This window comes from Pungitius pungitius, chromosome 10, assembly GCF_949316345.1.
Source record: "Pungitius pungitius chromosome 10, fPunPun2.1, whole genome shotgun sequence".
In the NCBI taxonomy this organism is placed as follows: domain Eukaryota; kingdom Metazoa; phylum Chordata; class Actinopteri; order Perciformes; family Gasterosteidae; genus Pungitius; species Pungitius pungitius.
Window position 1 is genome coordinate 18,843,708 of NC_084909.1, and position 19,926 is coordinate 18,863,633.

The window sequence follows — 19,926 nt, forward strand, 5'->3', positions numbered from 1 at the left end:
GGGCCAGGCCCAAAAGAGGCGGGTCTAAGAAGCAGCTTAGCTAATTACTGGTTAAAGATAAATAAGTGACTTATCATTTCAGCGTGCTAAAATACATACATACTCATCGCTTGGCCCAGGCTGCACATGAAGCACTTGTCTGTAAAAAAACACGTTTTGCATTGGGAGGTTTGCTGAAACCAAAATAAAATTCCACCATTTGCCACAGTTTACAGTTTATGGTCGACATTGAGGATGACTGCTGCTTCTGACAAACACAGAAACAGTGCTTTGGCAAGCAGCGTTGTCCTCATCAGAGTCATAGACGTGGTCTCTGGACGTGTCGGCGCGTGCATAAGGAACAGGAGACTCGTAGTGTGAGCATGGATGAACCTCCGTGGATCACTGCACGCACGTCTTACTGTCCCGCTTCTCCTTGTTTGACTCACATAGAAGCAGAAGACATGAGGAGACAGATGACACATTTTGAGGAGGTTAGGACATTTCTAGTTAGATGGGCTTGTAAAGTCCTTTTTGGGAACTTGTGGGAAAAGGTGTTTGTCCTATGTGTGCTCTAGTGGTAATGTACATTTTTGAGGGTGAGCGCTTTTAGAAAGTGTGAAATAATTTAAAATCGCAAAAAGAGAGGACATGTGACCAGGTCATTTTTTGACATTTTTTGACATTTTTTAGACATTTCATAGAAATTCAGAACACTTTTACTAAAGGATATTTGAAGAAATAAAGACTAATTTGCATTAAAATTGATTTAGTGTTTTGAGAACATTAGACAAGTATTTCCTGTAGATTAGCAATGGATAGAGAAGCATAAAAGCATACAGTTGACTCAACGAGGATCGTTTTAGGAAAAGTATAGTGTAACAACAATGAGGGACAAATAGTTGGAACAAAAACCATTCAGTGTGAGAGACCATTTTAAAAGAGTTCATTTCATCAACACTAGAAACAAGTGCCACCTACAGATAAATTGATTGTAAATCAGCGGACTAATTAAACACAATTAAGTTATCATTATTCATGCTGTGATATATGTACACACGTGTCAAGGAAATGAGTCATGGGGGTAAAAAAGGGGAGAGTTTGACTTAAGTTGGATGCAGAAAAACAAAAAGTACATGAAAGCGCTTCATTAATTATATTTGCAGGAGATGTAAATACGCAATCTCCCATTGTTGAACGCAATGAGGGATGATTTCTTGGACAAAGCAACAAGTGGCTGTGCCAAAACAACCATGTCAATGAAATATTATAAACAGTACCATATTAGAACACCTTATTTATGTAGACTAAGGGAAACGGGAATGGAGTGGATGGACTGGATCTCAGCTAAGTGAAGACTGACTGTTCCTAAACTTCACTCGTACGCCTCATTAATGGACCAGTCATGTCTCCTGAGTGGACCTTACACGTGATATTTTACAATATGAATACACAAAAAGTCCTGCATTGCCGGTAAATCACAAATTCTTTGTTTAAAGGATGCTGGGTTTTATATGTTCTACCAAATAGCCCTTGTGGTACCATTGGTCAAAAAGGGGGGGGAAATGAGAAGAGATCAAATAGTTTCCATACTTGGTATGTATATAAAACCTGTGGCAGCGATGCGGCCCTGTGGTCCACGCTGCCCCCGGTTGCAGGGAGTGTGTGGTCCTCCCGCTGCGTGTGAAACCCGTTGTGCACCTCGTCCTGCTCCCTGCATGCCTTTCACCTTTTCTCCAGCGTGCTCTTGACTCAGCGCCGTCCCCGGTGGGGGGGGGGGCTAATCCTCTGATCAGCATGCCGAGGGGTACACCAAGGGGCCCGACTGAACTGATGGATGGGGATGGCGGGGGGCCCCGGGGTGATGCCTGGCTCCAGCCACTTTCTCAGATTGTGTCAGCCACATGTACCGCAGCTTATTGTTGACCAGAGGGGTGGAGGCAACCAAATCCCCCCCCCCCCCCCCTCCACCCTCCACCCAACCCATCTGCTCTCCATCCGTCCTCCCGGCTGAGAGCATGGGACAGAAACAAAGGCCTCGGGTGACGAAAGTGTACATTGAGAAAAATAAGGGAGAAAAAAAACAATCACGTTATTACATTGTGTGGCTGGACAACAGGGGGGGGGGGGGGGGGGGGCGGGTACCGAATTCCACTTTCCCCCGGTCCAGCGTGTCAGGTTCAAGTTACTCCCCTGACAAAGGCCCGGGTGAATGGAGTGACTTAAGAGACCAGGGGATTGAGGGGAGTTCCTTGGCACACAAACAATTAGCACTCGTCCCTGCATAGCTCTGCCGTGGCCCCAAATCCCCACATTTGTCCAGACAAATTGACTGGACCCCGGGTCTTGTTTGTCTAGCTCTGCTGGCCTGCAGGAGAGGGCTCGAGGGCAGCGGGGGGGGGGGGGCGGCTGCCCCCTGCAAGCGCGACTCATGGGAACAGAACAAACAATGTGCTCTGGTCTGAAAACGAGACACTTTTCCAACCTCGTTCACGACATGGAGCGCGATCCAACGTTGCTGTCGGATCCCCAACGACAACAGGTGGGATGTGTGTGAGAACAGTAATTCGTTCATTTGGTTGGATGCAGATGATTTCAGTTTAAAAAAATCTAAGTTTACACTTATAACTCGCAGCGTTGTCTGAAAGGTCGACGGCTCGAGGACGTGCAACGGGAGCCGCAGCGTTGCTAACATCACGTGGTCATTTGATAAGATGAGAGCCTCAGCGCTTACAATCCTCTCCCTCAGCTCCGTATAAGAACCGTGTGAAGTTTGTGCTAATGCTCACGACTTGTCCTACTGTCGCACATTGACGGGGTTCAACTCTCCGAGTGGAACTTGGAAACTGTAGAGCGAGGTGCGTGAAGCACACATTTATTTTGATTAAATATTTGATATCGGCCAGACAAGGTTAGGTTAGTTTCAAATGATTAACACATTTAAGTAGTAAGTATTTACTTTCCCAATTGGAAACCTATCTTAAAATGGGAGTTTTTTAAAATGGGTGTTGAATAGTCAGAAGCGCTGAAGTCGTAAGGACCTCTCTCCAGCTGTGCCTTCATTAGACTGCCATCTAGTGCTTCCTTTGTGAACAAACATCAGGTGCACTGGTTCTAGAGAACCTGCAGTTATGCAAAATAACTATTTGGAAAACTCTTTTTGGGGGGGGCTCTAAGCAGCAGCAGCAGCAGCAGGGACGGTCCTGTGCGTGTATGACTTTGACACTATTCCCGACATGCCCAACATGCTCTTTGGTTGCATTGAAAGATTTGTCCGAAGGTCCGAAGGTTGGCGTGTTTTGTTTAGAATGTGGTCCGTACCAATGTCATAGTTTCCTGCTGACTATGAGGAAATTGACTTCATGTTGCCTCTAAAAAACTAATAAAACAGATGAAAGGGTCAATTTTATTGGATTGATGAAATAAATGAATAAATAATTTGTTTGCAATCTCATGTCGTGCTGTTTGGTATCATTATCCCTGTGCTCTTTGTTTGTTAAACTATAAACTTATAAATTCATTTTTCCTTCCTTATCGTTACTACAATTTATTTTGAAGTGAGATGTATCAACAGAGGAGTTTGCCCAGTAAGCGTTATTCCTGTGCTTAGATTACATCAAAACGATGTAGAACGTACTCCAATGCATCTGGATCACAATCCCCTGTATTTAGGCACACACACACACGTCATTGTGTCTCTTTAGGGGACTTGACTTTGGACAATGTTAAGACATACACAGCCTTCACTGATTACCTTTACACCCCTCTTTAGGTGTCCTTTATTGTAGAGCCGACACAAACCAATGGTCAGTTTGTGCATGTTCTTCTCATTAGACTTATACAAAGAGGAAGAACAGAGCAGTTGATCTCGAGCAGCTGCACAATTATTAAACCACACCTGCTGTTACCACGGTAACCATTACAGCAGCCAAAACAATGTCGCCTGAAAATAGAAAAGTAACTAATAGAAATAGAGCCCTATGGCCCCGATTGCCTTTGCACTCTTTAATTGACACAACACATTTAACACAACAACACATCAAATGCTCATTTTTTATTATACATTGTGACAAACATTATAGTAAATAACACATCAAACTAAAGTTTGGAATTGTTTCTTTAATTGTTTTCTAACCCTAACCCTAAACCCTTCACCTTCTATTTGTATTGTGTATATTGTATATTGTAGAAAACATTGAGAAACAAGAAGCTGGTTCGATTTATATATAAATATATATAATTTGATGGTTACAATTTAAAAAACGACTAATGATGATGTCTGCTCTTTCCAATTTAATGTGGGATTTAATTGTAAATAACACACAAAAGCAACTAGAAAGGACCTAAACCTTCGAGAGAGAAGTGTGTAAAAAGGTTTTGCTGCCGGCCCTTAAAACCTGAACAGCAGTGTATATGCTGTAATTATTTCCTTCCGTTATATTTCAGATTCTTCATGGAGTAATTCAGGAAAGGCCTAGTGGTCAAGCGAAGAAAAACAAACAACAACACACGTGAACACAAATGGAACTAAATAAAGCTTTGTGTTTACCGAGATCTCAGATGTTTTTTTTACATCACCTTCAGTGAGCTTAAGAGTATTTCTGCTGTTGTTCATGGCCACGGTCCTGCTTCGCTTCAGGCCTGTGGACGTCACTTGTGTCTCCGTATCTGATCCCGAAGAGACCGCAGATGTTCTTCAGCATCAGGTTGGCTATCTCCTCCTCCTCTGAGGGCTGGGTGAGAAACGGGGGAGATGACAAAATCATTTTAGAGCGATAAGACATTGAGAGTTACTCTATTCACTGCTCCAGACGAGACAAACTAATATATCAAGGGAACGGTAGTTTCCTTTTCATGGCTGTGGCAACATGCAGGTGTACCATTGTTTGTTTAACAATGAGATACCTGAGAATGAAGAGATGTGGTTACTAAGCAACTGCAATGGCTAAGTAGTGTTATTGATTCAAGGGCCACCAGCAAATCCATTTTGGATTATCAAAAGCTCAGAAACCCACAGCTTTCTTAAATTTGATTGATCTCATTGTCTGGGAATTGCTTTTTAGCTGCACTGTTTTTTTTGTGTGGTAGAAATGAAGTTGAAGTAGCTATCACCAAAATGATTTGATCAATTTTAAAAGGATTCCTGGTAGAAATGTGCACTGTATTGTATATATTTGTATGAAGTATGGCTTATGATATATGGCTATATGCTGTATTTGAATAAACACATTTTGATTTGACTTTGAATTTGGTCCAAAAACCTGACACCTGAACGTAAGCGCTAAAGATGACTCTAGATGAATGTTACCTTGTGGTGTAGTCGCTCCCGCTTGAAGGCCACCAGGATCACAGAGAGTAAGAGATTGAGCACCACGAACGTGACTAAAACGATGCAGGAACCAAACAGTAATCCGCCGAGCAAAGGGGAGCCGTCCAGGACCTGTAAAACATTGAGATGTCAATATCAGTTTGAGCTGTAGAGGAACACAGAGATTATGACTCTAGAAGGCTTCTCGCACAGAAGATCTGTGAGGGGGGGGGGGGGGGGGGGGTCACTCACCTCGTCATAGTTAAAGATACCTATCTGCAAACTGATGATGGTCAGCAATGCATCCATAAAAGTTTTATACGAGGACAACTTCCAGCCGTAAATCACGTTGGACTGGAAAAAAAATCATTATATTCCATTTTAACTACAGGTAATTTATACTTTCAATTAGACAACAAAAAAATACCATCACTCCACTATGACCTCAGTACACACACACACACACACACACACACACACACACACACACACACACACACACATGCATATTTGAACTCTTCCACCTTTAGAATTGGTTGAGTTGAAGTTAAAATACTTCAGCTGCTACTCGATTCTTCCACATAAATTGTATTGAATTTAAAGTCTCCGTCTTCTGAAAGTGCCTTCAGCAACGTATCGTACGAGAAGCAACACAACTTCAAAACACAATAATAATCAAAGTCTTTTGATAAGAAACTAAGAAAGAAAAGAATTTCAGGTGAAAATATCTCACACCTTTGCAAAGGGTCACGAGACGAGACTCACCGAAACGGAATACGCCACAAACATGATTAAAATGACCACAAGGAAGCTGGATATGTCGTTCCCGGCCCGCTGCAGGGCGGCGGTGATCATGTTCATCTTGGGGTTCAGTCGAAGCAGGTGCCACAGTTTGAAGGTTGCCAGGAGGACCAGGAAGGCCACCAGATACTGGAGCACTGCGTCGGTTGTGGCGGTCTCGTAAAAACTTGCAAATCTAAGCAGACAGGAAATATTCAAGTCATCACAAACAGGAGAAATTAGCTCACATTAAAAAGAAATGCTGTTTATTTTACAGCGGATAGCAATAAAGTAGAGAAAGAGACTTTATAGAGCCCTGCTTATAACTAACTTGGCTTATTTGGATTAATACTAAAAATAATGCTGAGGACAAAGGATGTCTTTACTGAAGCTAATAGGATACTGATTAGACCAGCTAAACAAGCACATTCAATTTACCATTAGTGACTAATAAGCCTGAGTAGCACCGATCTCACACCTGTATGTCAAGTTGCGTTTTTGTTCTGTCTCCACGGATGTTTTTTGACTTCCTGTTTTATTTTGGGAATTAACTCCCTCTCGTTTCAGTTTCCTTGCTTTTCCTCATGTGTCACCACCCTGATTCCTGATTGTGTCCACCTGTTCCCACACCTCCCTCATGTGTACTTATAGTCTGCGTCGCCCCTTGTCCTGTGCCAGTGTGTCATGTCGTATTGCGCTGCACGCCAGCCTCACGTCACGTCACGAGTCCAGTCCAGTCCAGTCCAGTCCAGTGGAGTTTGTGCCGAACCTTCGCGGGTTTCCTGCATTCTTACGGCGCCCTTTAGTTTGTCCTTTCATTTTTCGATCCTTCCTTTACATCCTCGTTAGAGAGATTTTGAGTGTTTTGCTTTTTTCGATTCCCTTGTAACCTCATTAAGAGCGATTTTGAGTTTTTGCATTTTGATTTTTGAAGAATAAAGAATTGTCAGCTGAACCCTCACTCTGCGTCCGAGTCCTCCTCCTCAGCCACCACCCGCCTGACAACTGAACCACAATGCAAAGCGCACTGCACATCATCTATACATGCGAAAGTGATGGCTCAACAAGCGAAGGTTCAGTCTCACTGGTGCTTGTGGTTCTCGTAGTAGGTCATATCGCGGTTTCCGATCACGGCCCTCTTGATGAAGACAGCCACGGCACTCCAGCTCAGTAAGATGATAGTCAGCTCGAGGAGGTTCCACTTGCACCTGAAGTAAGCCCAGCGCTGCTGCTTCATCAGTTTTCCCTGTCAGGGAAAGAGAAGAAAAGATCTCATTTGTGTGGATTTCCATGGTTTTGTTCCATTTGTTCATGAAGGGAGACAAGGCATTCTAAATAATAAACTACATAATTTCATTAAAAAACGTTTTTTTAGAATTGAATCATTCATAATGAAAAGACTGGATGCATGAGGTTCTACCTTTAATGATGTCTCTCATATTTAGTATTTATCTAACCTCAATAACAAACTGTAGTAGAAGCAGAAGCGCATCTCCAGAAGCATCCTGAATCTAAAATGTGTGAAAGGTTTAACTGAACGAGCTAATGAGCCCTGTCAGCAGATGTTTAAACATGTATGTTAGTGCATACCTGCAGGAACATGTAATAGAGGATGAAAAGCAGGTGTATGATCTCAGCAGCTATTACGAAGATGTGAAGATTACCACTTGATTGGTAAAGCCGAACGCTGTGCAGCTCGCTGTGGAACTGAAAAGCTCCTGTAGAATCAACAAGAAGAATAATGTTTGAACACATCCTCTTTACAGTAAGAAGACTTTTTGTGTTGAAGGTAAAGTTCACCCCATAACCAGAAGTGCAGTTCATGTTAAGTGAGCAGTTTCATGTAGGATCATGAAGATTAAACTTGACCCCAAAAAAAGGTCTGTGCATATCCCAAGTAACTGTATAAGGGCGACATCACTGTCGAGTTTTTAAGAATGTATTCTCTTGGCGCATTGAGCACCACACACTATACCGGTGCCAACTAGTCCCATTCTATTGAAGAGAAGCAAGACATATTCACCACAGAGAAGTTATTTTTAGATGTAGCAGTTAGCGCTTTGCTTGCGTCCGTTGGGTGAAATGACGTATACATACATGTGTACAGAAATTGCACCTTGGACCAATCTGTATCCCACCTGTGCCTTTGCTAAAGCTGTGAACGTGGTATGAGGTGAACACTCCACCTTACCCACAGCACTTGTCTCCAGCAGGAGAGTGACGATGCAGAAGAGGTTCACGTTCGCATTGTACACGGTGAACTCAACAAAGATCGCCCTTGTGTGCACATCCAGCCATGTATTCGTGAACAGGTAGTCGAGGGTGCTGCAGATTAAGGAAACAAGAATATATTTTTACTAAAGGCCTCCATCTCTAGCAAAATATATCCATGTGTTGCACTTGACTTTAAAAGGTATTTTTCAACCAGCATTTTCTCTTCAATGTGAATATATTGATTGATGGATACGTCACTAAACGCTTTAAGCCGGTTGATGTCACTTTAAACTCACAGTCCAACATGAAAAAGGGATGACGCATTCCACTGTGCATACCTGGTGGCATTTTGTGAATCCGGGCCGAGCTCCGCTACATAGCCACCTCCCCTGTAGAGTACCATTTGGCCCCAGATGGGATAAGACCTGAGCTCAGACTGCGTCTGGTATGTCCACGGGCTAGATGTGCCTGTAGAGGTATCAACCCTCTCCGAGTGGTTCCAGCCGGTGTCATAGGACCCCATATCCTCAGCCTCCCAAGAATTCAGAGCGTTACAGTCTGGTGCAACCTGGAGCATAGGTCCTGCAGTCTGACAGGAGTTGCCCTGCACTCTCAGTTGACGAAGACGAGCATTACCTACAAGCTTGGAGTTTCCATCAGTGATGAATCCTGGAAAAATAACATTTCATTTGTCTCTTTTCTCAGGTGCTTTTTGTGTGTGTTCTCTGTAAGACAACAACTTCACCGGTCAGGGTGTAGGTTCTTTCAATATGTGTTTAGAGAACACTAGTGACACATACTAAAAATTAGTAGCAAAGAAATGTGACGTTGTGATTTTAACAAGCCTCCCAAGACCCTTCCCCCTTCACCCCTTCCCCTCCATGCCTTTATCCTCCAACCCTTACCCTTTTATCCCTAACCTTTTGTCCCCTATAGCCTCATCCCTTCAACGCGACATCCCTTGAAACCTTGAAGAGCTACCCTCAGCTACGCTTCATCCCGCTTCACTCAACATACATCATTTCATCCCGAACCTTATCCATTCAATCCTTACATTAAACTTCCCCTACCTTTCATCCCTTTACTCCCACATCTCACATCCCTTTAACTCAACCACCTTTTGCTCCTGAATCTCCCCCTTGCTTCAATATCCAGTAAATAAAGAATAATAGTTTTCACTGTGGTCTCAGTAAGTGCAATATGTCTATATTTACACTGTTACTAGCTCCACGTGGAGCTAGCATTCCAAAGCACTAGAAAAATAAAAGCATAACAGAACAACAAGACGACTTTGGTTTTAAGAAAAAAAAGGAAGCTGCTTTAAATGGTTAGAAAACTCGTCATGTGGTACAATAATTTATTTGATCATCAAAATATTGGGGTTTCTCTTCTGCATGAGGGGTACATTCTTACCTGGATAAACTCCAAAAAGGTTACTTAGTAGAGATGTGTTGGCCCAAGTGAACACATCTGCAAGACTCATGGTGTCTGAGGTTTTGCTACTGAAGCTATCTCGGATGTGACGATGCAGGAAAAAGACATTGGGATTTTTCTGGCCGTGTGCTAGCAGCAGCAACATCCACATGAAGACCACGTAGGCTGCAACAAAAGGACACATTAGAGTTCATTAAGGCAGATCCTGCAACATTAATGAGTTTGTCTCAAGCTGTGATGTACGTGCTCTGAACAGTGCATATTGAGCATGCAATAGAAGAAGTGGAACTTCATAAAGAGGACAAACCGCAAATAAATAAAGTAAATATGTTCTCTCATGGAGATAAGAATATAATGTAGTTGGGTTTAAGAATACATGAAACCGTATTGGAAACTTTGAATAATGATCTTTCATACTTTATCATAAATTGTTACATTATATAATGTTTTTTCTGGAAAAGTCTAAACTTGCGTACTAATGGGAATGATTTGTGGATTACGTTGCCTCATTCATGGCAGCCTATAAATGAAAAGTGACATTTGTATTTGCTTTGCATCAATGCAATGAATAGAACAGTGTTTTATATTTACTCAATATTTCTTTGAAGAGGGCAAAGGCTTTCTGTTCCATGACCTTTTTCCTTTTCATCTTCTCAATGTCTGCAGCAGGAGGAGGCTTATAGATACTGGAATTCTGTCTCTTCATTTGTAGTTCCTTATAACCACCTGTGGGTGAAAACTTGTGTTTGTTCTGATAATTAAAGAATTCAAATGTGAGTTTAAGTTTTAAATCATTATCTTTTACCTGTCTTTCCTTCAAACTCTACATTTTGGAAATCTTCATTTTCAACTTTCTTTATCACAAGAGCAAAGAAGACAGCAAGACAGAGCACCTGTGGGGACAGGCATAATTCACATTGAATCATTCATTTCTTTCCAAATTGAATATATATTTAATTCAAATTTAATAACAATGACTGATATGGAGTTTAGAAGAATGAGAATAGTGAGAATATTATGAAGTTTTCTAAAATATAAAGCATTAATTATATTGGAAATACTGAGCTACTAGTGATGTTTGACGAGTGAACTTCTTCTCACCTTCAATGGCTGAATGACAAGCACGCTCTGGAAAAAGGAGACGTTCATGGACACCAACCAGCTTACAGAGCGATCCTTCCCAAATTTCAACCCATAAAGCATCGTGAAAAACCCAGAGACAAAACTGCATGCGATCACTAGCAGCCAGCCCACAAAGACGAACCACCAGGGTAGCCCTCGATGACAGCACGCCCTCTTCCTGTGACCATCACCACCATCGCTGCTGTCTGCTGGGCTCAACCTGCAGGTCAAAGAACATCATTCACGCCAACACAGCATTTGTTTAAAGTGCGCATTTTACTAAAGCAACTGATAGAATAACATACATCTTGGATTACTATACCATACTTGGACATTTTTGGAAAATAGGCTAATTTGCTTTCTTGATGCTAGTTAGATCAGTCTCTCACTCTCGTGTTTGTATACTCATTGTGAAGCTGTAGTTTGTTAGCTTAGCATGAAAACTGGAAACGGTTGGAAATAGCTTGCCTGGATCTGTGCAAACTTAACAAACTCCACCATTAACCTTCTTTTGCTACAAAAAGCTACATCGCCAAAGGACTGTAAATGAGACAGGGTTCAGGAAACCAGTTGGTCGGCACGGCAACACTGATGTCTAAAAGGCAGTCATTGCTCATTATTGCAACACAATGATTCATTTAAGCAGATGATCTTGTGATTCAAATGAAAATGTGATTAATTGCACACCCCTATGAAAAACATTGGTAGGCTGATGTTTAAAATCTACAACAAGTTATTTTTCCCAATGCCAATCCAAAATTGGCATTGAAAACCTAGCTGAAAGACATCAATGTGGAATAAATCCACTCATCAAACCAAGTGATCAAACCCATTTTTCAAACTGTTTATTACTACTACAAGCTGAATTGTCGTGACTTGAAAAATGTTTCATGCGTTCCACAAATTAAGACTGTTCTAACTATGATAAAATTAAACAGGAAGTAAAGAAAAAGCTGAGTCCCTCACTCACTTTAAAATAATCAAATTAAACATTTAGCTTGTAGATAACGGGCAACATGCAAAAAGCAGCGTGTTCTCTAATCCATCTCGTATGTACCTGTTCTGGGTGATTTCATCTGGGTTGATACAACCAAGCTGATCTTCAAGACACTCCTTGATTCCCTGGATCTGTTGAAGAGCTCGGCTGTAACTGTGCGGGGTCGGGAAGCCCGACGGACCCAACAGACTCAGCCGCTTGTCGATGTGACACAACTGCCGGTACAGATACTGGGTTTTGCTGCTCTTCCTTTGAATCCCCTCCATTGTAGACCCTGGACCGCCCTCTGGAAATGTGCAGAATTGACATAAACTGTGTTAACATCTTTATTAGGATCAGTTTTAAAAAATGCTGATTTATGTTGAAATGTTGATTTATATTTCTGGGAAAAGGAAGTGTTTGTCTTGTTTTCTGAAATCACTGAACATTTTGATCACTCTTCTTTCTCTGGACGCCTTACTATATGAGTTGCATGGTATCAAATATAGACAGAAATCTATACAAAGCCACATCCACGGAATCAGCTTTATTGTCCATGTAGGCTTATGCAATTTGACTTAGGGTTTTACCGATTTTTCTTGTATAAGAACAAAAACACAAGAAAAAGATAAATACAAGGAAAACAGAAAAAGAAAACAGGTGTAGGTACAAATATTAAAAAAAAATATATATATATATATATATATATAAAGAATACATGGTACACACCTGGTGGCTGAGGCTGAGCGAGGTTGCTAGAGCTCTGCATTTGGTGCTTTGTGAAGTCAATGGTGGTTTTATTTGGTTTGATAAAGTCCTCCACCATGGAGAGAACAGCATTGACATCAACGCCTTGTCCAGACTCCATGTTTTGTATGTTGCTTTTCATGTTGTTAGACAGAGAACAAGCAATTCTTGTGATATCCTGAAAGAAAATGTTCACATTTTAATGTTTCTTATTTTGACATTTAACATTACATACAGTTAATTTGCAACAGTAAGAATTGGAATTGATGTACGTATCCAACATTCAATTGTCATAAAACATGTATAAATCAACTCAGGGTCTAAATATACATAGATATAGAGCACCTACCTTGATGATGGTATCCAAAGAAACATCAACCTCTGTGTTGGTGGTCACAGTCTGTAAGAACGAATTCAGTCCAAGGGCGTCGGGCTTTTTGGTTTTGCGCTTGCAACAAGACGTCTCCCGTGCGCGAGTGCTTCTAAAAATGCTAACAATTAGGATGTTTATGGGAAACATGATGAGGGAACTCTGAACTCCGACGATGAACTGCTGCCAGGTAAACTCAAAGTGACCTGAAAAACCACAGAAAGAGACACAGAGATGATAGACGCTGTTTTATGATTATGATTTATGATTTTTCTGTTTTGTCAACATAAACGACACATTTCTTTCAATTCATAGAAAAGGGTTGTACCGAAGTGCATGGTCTGCTCCGAGGGATCCGTTGGGATCCCATAAAACATGATGCTGGTCAGCATGGTGCAGAGCAGCAGTGTAAAACAGCAGGAGACTCTCTGAACACAAGTGAAGTTGCTGCCTGGTGGTCGACTGATCACAGAGTACCAGAGGTGTCCATCACTGAAATCCTTTGTGGTCTTCATATAGAACAAGTTACTGGAAAACCAAAGCAGCAATTAGCACTTTTAACAGTTAATCAGTGAGGGGCTGGTCGTTTCATCACTGCCTGCGCGGTTCTATTTTGTATAAGTCAAATTAATTAGTCATTTTTCTGCAAGCCTTCTTTAAAGTTGATGTATTCATGAACCAGACCGACTGGATATCGTGACCTGGACAAACGGCGGCTCGATGGCCGCAGAGGACGATTCCTTTACCGCCAACACATGAAAACCAGCCGGACTACCAACCGAACTCCATCCTCATTTAAACATCCGAATGCAAGCTCTCTCATCATCCATGTTGTCTACCTATATACGTATAATACATCTGATACCAGTTACAATTCTATGCTGTGTGTACAGATTATGTTGCCTCTTATATCTTACCTGAATCTCTTCAAATCCATTTCCGTAGAAACAGGAACGACTAAATCCACAGAACCATCCCCCATGCCTATAGCCAGCCAGGAGTTGCATAGAAAATGCCATTTCTGATCCGTCTGTATATCATGAACCACAACATTGCCAACATACCTGGGAAAAGAATATTAAAAATAATGCAAAGGATTTCGCGAATGTGAAATTGAGATTGAGATATGGTAAAAATTGCTTCACAGATATCAAAGAATTTTCAACTGAATCCTATTTAAAGACAGTGTTCCCCTGAAAAAAGAGTGAGTCATCGTCTGCGATGTCAGGGTGACAGTACCAGGCAGGATGGCTTCCTGAGTTGTTGTGCCACAGTCTGATGCCCTGCAGGTCTCCCAGGGAGAAGGGTGTAGTTAGCAGGAACACATCTACCGCGCCTCTCTCAAACACACGTTTCTTTGGATCCGTCAGGTGATGTGGTTCACTGGTTCCCTCCGCACCCATCAGAGTGATTGTCACCTTGAACAGGGAGTTGGTCTGCTTTTTTAAACTGACAACTTCAAAACCAACACAAACACTTTACTTACATGCGTGTAAGGTAATGGGATACCACTACTTTCACACAAGAAGAAATACTAACAAATAATGTATTAAAGGCTTTTCTCAAAATGAAATCAATTTATTACATTAATATTTTATCGGATTGATTATTAGTGGACCAAAACAGCTGAAAACACAACATAGAGAAAGAAGCTGGCCTCCTTTTATCCAATAAGCTCAACGAAACAATGACATCATCTTCTAATCAACTCTTTTGAACGTCTCTCTATCTCCACCACGTTCATGTTTCTGTTAGACACCCCTCCACCTTCCCACTTTCTACCGAGTCATCATGGAGTCCACCTCATCAGCCACCACCACCAGAGATTATTCCTGCTAATGATCAGTTCATACACAGCGTGTGGAGAAATCTCCTTGTGGAGTGAAAACATCAGGACTTCATGATCACATAAAATCTGTTGATAATAAACAATTATCTTCACTTTATCGGACTCGTGTCTGCGGCCATTTGTGCAGCAACATCTCTTTAAGAGCAGAGTACGTAGCGGTTGTGGGCTACCTGAAACAGGAGAACTTTTTTTCCACCCAAGCTAAATATGAACCATTTGCTATTAACTTATAACATATAAACCTGTGAGGAAGTGGAGGCTCCTCTCCGATACCCTGTGCTGACACTCAACAGGTAGCGGTTCTCGTCCATGGGGTTGTTGTCCTCCAGGACAGTTACCTTCACCTGTAAACCATCCAACCACACAAGACATGTATCTCTTGAGAGGAATCGGTTGCAATTGGGATTGAATTTTGGGTAAATGAATCAAACTCTGGCGAAGAACATATACCATACCTTCACGATGTCTTTAATGTCTTTTCGTCGTGCCCACACAATCGCCAAAAGATACACCAAAAAGAGGGACCCCACAAAGCAGACAACCACAGGGTTTTCACCAAAAGTCCCAAACAGATGCGCGGTTTGTGACAGGTCTACAGTGTTGGGAGCGACGAAAAAAGAGCTCCCGAAGAAGGTGAGGTGGTTGCAGAGGCACTGGATTACTAGAGGTGTGGTTTGAACGCCAACCTTGCTCAGGTGGAGACAACGTTCACTGTCAATATCGTTGGTGAAACAATGTTACACAAAACAGGCCGTTTGAATTACTGAACTTACCCTGCATCCTGAAGTGCTCCACTCCGACGTTGATTCATTCCAGAATTTACAGGCGGTAGTGAAGGAGGTGATGGACAAACTTGCATTGATGGATTTTATACCGGGACCTACAATGGGCCTCACTACAAGATAGTGTTTTCCCCTGTATCTCTTGAAATCTCTAGGGTCCAGTAGCCAAGTGTATCTCTCCTCTGTTTAAGTCAAACACACAGGTACTCAAGCAATCTCTTCAAAATGTAAAAGGCATCAAGTAAAATACCATCTTGACCACATAGCAAAGGTATTAATTACCTTGTGTTTCTCCCTGGTGAGGCATCTCTGTCATTGCAACATTATTTGTTTCAGTGGGGTAGTCCATATAACCAAGGTACAGTTTGAAGGGTAAAGGATCATTTGAAGGCACCATCTTTAGAAAAAATCGTAAGAATAGTAGCAGTTAAATTCTCATTGGAAAAACAAAGAAAAAGACAACTAATATAATTTTGAACAATGTAGAGTAGCAATTATATAATGGCTGAATTTCCAAAATGTTGTGTATTTAGAATCATGCTATTAAGATTAGATAACTAATCGTAGGAAAACATTTTAACAGTAGAATCATTTATGGCGTCACTAATTGTCTAGCTTATAAAACAGCATGTTCGTAATATCAAAGTAGACCAAAGCAGATATTAAGAACACATTTCAGAAGTAGAAATTCAAGCATCTCTCTGGACCTTTAATACCAGCGTAGAATCATCTGAAGAAATGTTTATGATCACTGTGCTGTAGTTCCCCAGGTCCAAAACAGTGGTTTCCACCTTCTCTCCTACAGGTCTTGGTATAAGAATCTGTGGACCGGGCAAATTACAGTATTGTTTGTCTGTTTTTTGCAATCTTCAAATTATTTGGAGGATTATAGCAACCAAATTTGAAACAAAGATGGTACACTCTGTAAATGTCTAACAAACTAACACATATCTTTAAAAAAAGAGTGGAAAATCCCTCTGTTCTAATTAAATTAGCAATAGAAAGTATCCCCTGAAAACGTCACAAACTGGCATGAGATGTTCAGGCATCGACCTAAACACAATTGGTGTCATTTACTGATTATGAGTTTTATTGTTAAGAGGACGAGCCTGCAATGAACTGAAATCATATGAAAAGACAATTGCTGTGGCCAATAAACCCCATTTTTTCTCATGTCATATATGGGACTACAAAATGCATTTTGTTCCACAACCTCGTGTTGGAAAACGACACAACATTGTAACCATGCACTGACCTCTATGTTTTCGCTCAAGTTCTCCACAGGGATTATAGAACCATCTTCTCTGGTGAGGGAGAGAGCACCTATTGGGCCACTGATGTTCCCCCTTTTATTCCAGGAAAATGGGTTTGTGTCTAAACTCAGCATCTGTAAAAGTATTCACGTAACGAAGCAAGTTCATACATCTGCAAATCACCATAAGCCGTTTTTAATTTAAAAATATTAAGAAAATATTAAGCCATTGTTTAACGGAACTATAGAGACTGAGTCCTTGTTTACCTAAAATGTACACTTTATCATTTTATTTTGTACCGCCCTGTTTGACAATTTTGTTTTTCAGTAAAGTAGAACATTTGCATTAAGCAAGTCAATCCATTTTTCCATGTTGAAAATTAATTAAAATAAATGAAAAAATTATGAAAAAAAAATGAAGGGATATTTTTATTAGATAAAAATGTGCAATTAATTGTGATTAATTGTGATTTATGACATAAAAGTGATTAATCATGATTCAATATTTGAATTGTTTGACAGCACTAATACATATGAATTAATATAGATATCTGTATATAAATATATCCACAAATGAAATAAAGCTAAGACCTCAGGCCCATTGATACGTGACAATGAGCCCAGCGAAGTGCTCACAATGCACACACATAAGCAGAACAGCACTCTTGACTTACTCGTACATCCACTGGTTCGTCTGAAGGTCCTATATTGGAGAGTGCTGGGAGAGAAAATGTGAGGCTGGAACTGTTGGGAATGTTTATAATCTCTTTATGTAAGTTTCCCAGTGTCACTCTGAGGGATTAGATGGAAGAGAAACATGTATGCGTTTGGTTATTTAGTTAGTTCTCAGTCATTTGTGCTTTCTTTAGACCAAGATGATTTTGACTCTGATTCCATTTCCAAGCATAACTAGAGAAAACAGCCAAACCATTGGGCACTACTCCACTGCACAGTGCATTGTCAGTCAACCTTTCAGCTCAAGGTGTAGAGTTATATTGCTCATCAATGTCTCACCTGTCTGGCTGCCAATCAAATCAACTAAGCAAGAGGTGGGCCTTTTTACTTCATTCATACCTATCTGTCCACCAAAAAAAGCAATTCAAAGCATTACATCTCTGTGCCGCAAAAGAGCTTACCTATTGACAAACACACGAAAGTGAGGCTTACGGAGGATGATTGACGCTTTGTCGACCTCTTTAAATGCTAACAGTGCACTCTGTGTATTGCTCATAGAAAGCAAAGCGGCATCACAGACGTCTTTCTGCAACAGAAAAGACAAAGCGTTTACAACAAGTTTGCTTCAATCTCTTTCAGTTACCTGCTAATTTAGACATTCAGACAAGATTCATATTCCAGAATCAAGGAGACAAGGATGATGGTGATACACTCACATTGGGACAAATGTCCAGGATACTGCACACTCCCTCCAAAATGGCACTGACTGCAGTGTGAATTTCCATTACGTTGTCTTCACTTTCAAAGTCTTTCATGCAAAGTAGATCTGAACTTAAGTTTTCAAACAGTAGTGAAGCCTTCTCCTAAAGATGGGAATAAATTATTGTAATCACAAATCTCAAATACAACCATTACAAATCTCATTTCTAACCTTCTTTAAATACACATACAAAGTCCAATAATACAAATACACAAAGCAGTAAACCATAGTGAAAGTGGAACTTTCATTTTGGTTTTTCCTTTCTCCTATTGTGCCATGTTTTACTCAGTGTAGGGTTAACTGGATAGTACCTGAGCACATCGCCTGAGCTCAGTGCCTTTCTGGACGAGAGCAGCAAGCCCCCTGGCTATCACCTGGACTTCTTCTGGGGTTGTGACCGGAGTTTTGTTTACTGTATCAATCAGTATGTCCAGCATTTTCTCACGAAGCTTCGACAGACAAAAGCATTAGAACATATCTGATTTATAATAAAAATTATAATAGTGAGGATTTCATTGATAGAGGCTCTGTAAGTTCTTCACAATAAAATAGATCTATGATAATAATACAGTCAAAAATGAATATATTGTCAGCCTATGATTTGAGCTCTTCATTTAGCCTGAAGCAACTTGTGTTGCCATATCCTGTATGGGTACAATTTAATGTTAAACCTTCTGCGGTTAGACACTGTTGACATGTTCAAAAATTAAAATTGTATCCACAGTATAATGAGCAATTACCTTTCGCCTGTCTGCTCTATTTGATTGATCTGATTGACTGTTCAGTTTATTGGAGACAGAACTGATGAGGTGTCCCACAGTTTCTGCAGACAGTAGACCTTGTTTTTTCATCAGTCTCACAGCATTCTCCACGGAAGCCATGACATCATCTAATGAAGAACCTGAAGCCACCGTGTAATCTGTCACCTGAGGAGGAAAAGATGTTTTCTTAGAAAAGCATTGAATATTTCCATGAATCTTGTTCTGTTAGTTCCACACCTTTGAAAATGATCATATACTTGACAAACCTTTGCAGTTATAGTCGTGTTACATGCATAGCTATCATTTCTTGCAGTTGCTTTGATAGTTAGGGTATAATAGGAGCTGCTGTCTCCCAAAGGGAGGAAGACAGACTTCACTTCATTGTTATTGCTGCAACGCAGATATTGACCTGCTCATTTCAAAACAAATGAATGAGTTAGATTCACAGATCTCTCGTTGCTGATTGTTATTGTGTGATTATTGAAAGTCATGGGCATGAGTTAAATTGCCACTGATGTGTTTGCAATTCTGGATGACTTACCCTTAGCAGTCTTAAAACAGTACCGGCAGTTAGAGCAAGGAATTCCAGTATTGCATATTATAGTGAAAACATCAAGGATCGTTCCACTCTGTGGGGTTATTATACATATAAGGCCCAAAAAGTTGTTGTTGGTTGGAGATAATTGATTGGTGTTAGTAGTGTTAGGGGTGGTAAGGGTGTCACTACTGCCTGGGGATGTTGAGTAGGGTCCAGCAGTGGTAGGGGTTGTAGGCATGGTAGTGGTGGCACTAGTGTCAGTTGTTGTAGACATGGGACCCGCAGGGGTAGGGGTTGTAAGAATGGTAGTTGTGGCACTAGTGCCAGTTGTTGTTAATGCAGGACAAGCAGGGGTAGGGGTTGTAGGCATGGTGGTGGT

General features: G+C 41.0%; 1 protein-coding gene across 1 annotated transcript; it reads right to left on the reverse strand.

Moving 5' to 3' along the window:
• Positions 1–4,137: 4,137 nt before the first annotated feature.
• On the reverse strand, positions 4,138–18,273 carry LOC119229162 (polycystin-1-like protein 2). Its single transcript, XM_062564915.1, has 27 exons — positions 18,205–18,273; positions 17,950–18,074; positions 17,488–17,605; positions 16,817–16,948; positions 16,269–16,382; positions 15,844–15,958; positions 15,553–15,743; positions 15,235–15,465; positions 15,022–15,123; positions 14,170–14,348; positions 13,848–13,994; positions 13,259–13,458; positions 12,910–13,136; positions 12,543–12,738; positions 11,895–12,120; positions 10,817–11,057; positions 10,521–10,608; positions 10,307–10,441; positions 9,695–9,880; positions 8,620–8,950; positions 8,259–8,392; positions 7,658–7,785; positions 7,153–7,313; positions 6,053–6,263; positions 5,540–5,641; positions 5,288–5,419; positions 4,138–4,712 (listed from the first exon to the last, which is right to left on the reverse strand). Exons 1-27 carry the CDS (start codon positions 18,271–18,273, stop codon positions 4,569–4,571), a joined length of 4,365 nt encoding a protein of 1,454 aa, XP_062420899.1. The 3' UTR covers positions 4,138–4,568.
• Between the last annotated feature and the right edge of the window lie 1,653 nt (positions 18,274–19,926).

Bases quoted from the DNA above. Each gene is read 5' to 3' on its own strand.
- LOC119229162 (XM_062564915.1), bottom strand. From the start codon at position 18,273: ATGGAAATTCACACTGCAGTCAGTGCCATTTTGGAGGGAGTGTGCAGT. The intron at 15,124-15,234 runs GTATGGTATATG...GATGGTTTACAG, and splicing joins ACATTAAAGACATCGTGAAG to GTGAAGGTAACTGTCCTGGA. The intron at 11,058-11,894 runs GTACATACGAGA...TTTGACCTGCAG, and splicing joins GATGAAATCACCCAGAACAG to GTTGAGCCCAGCAGACAGCA.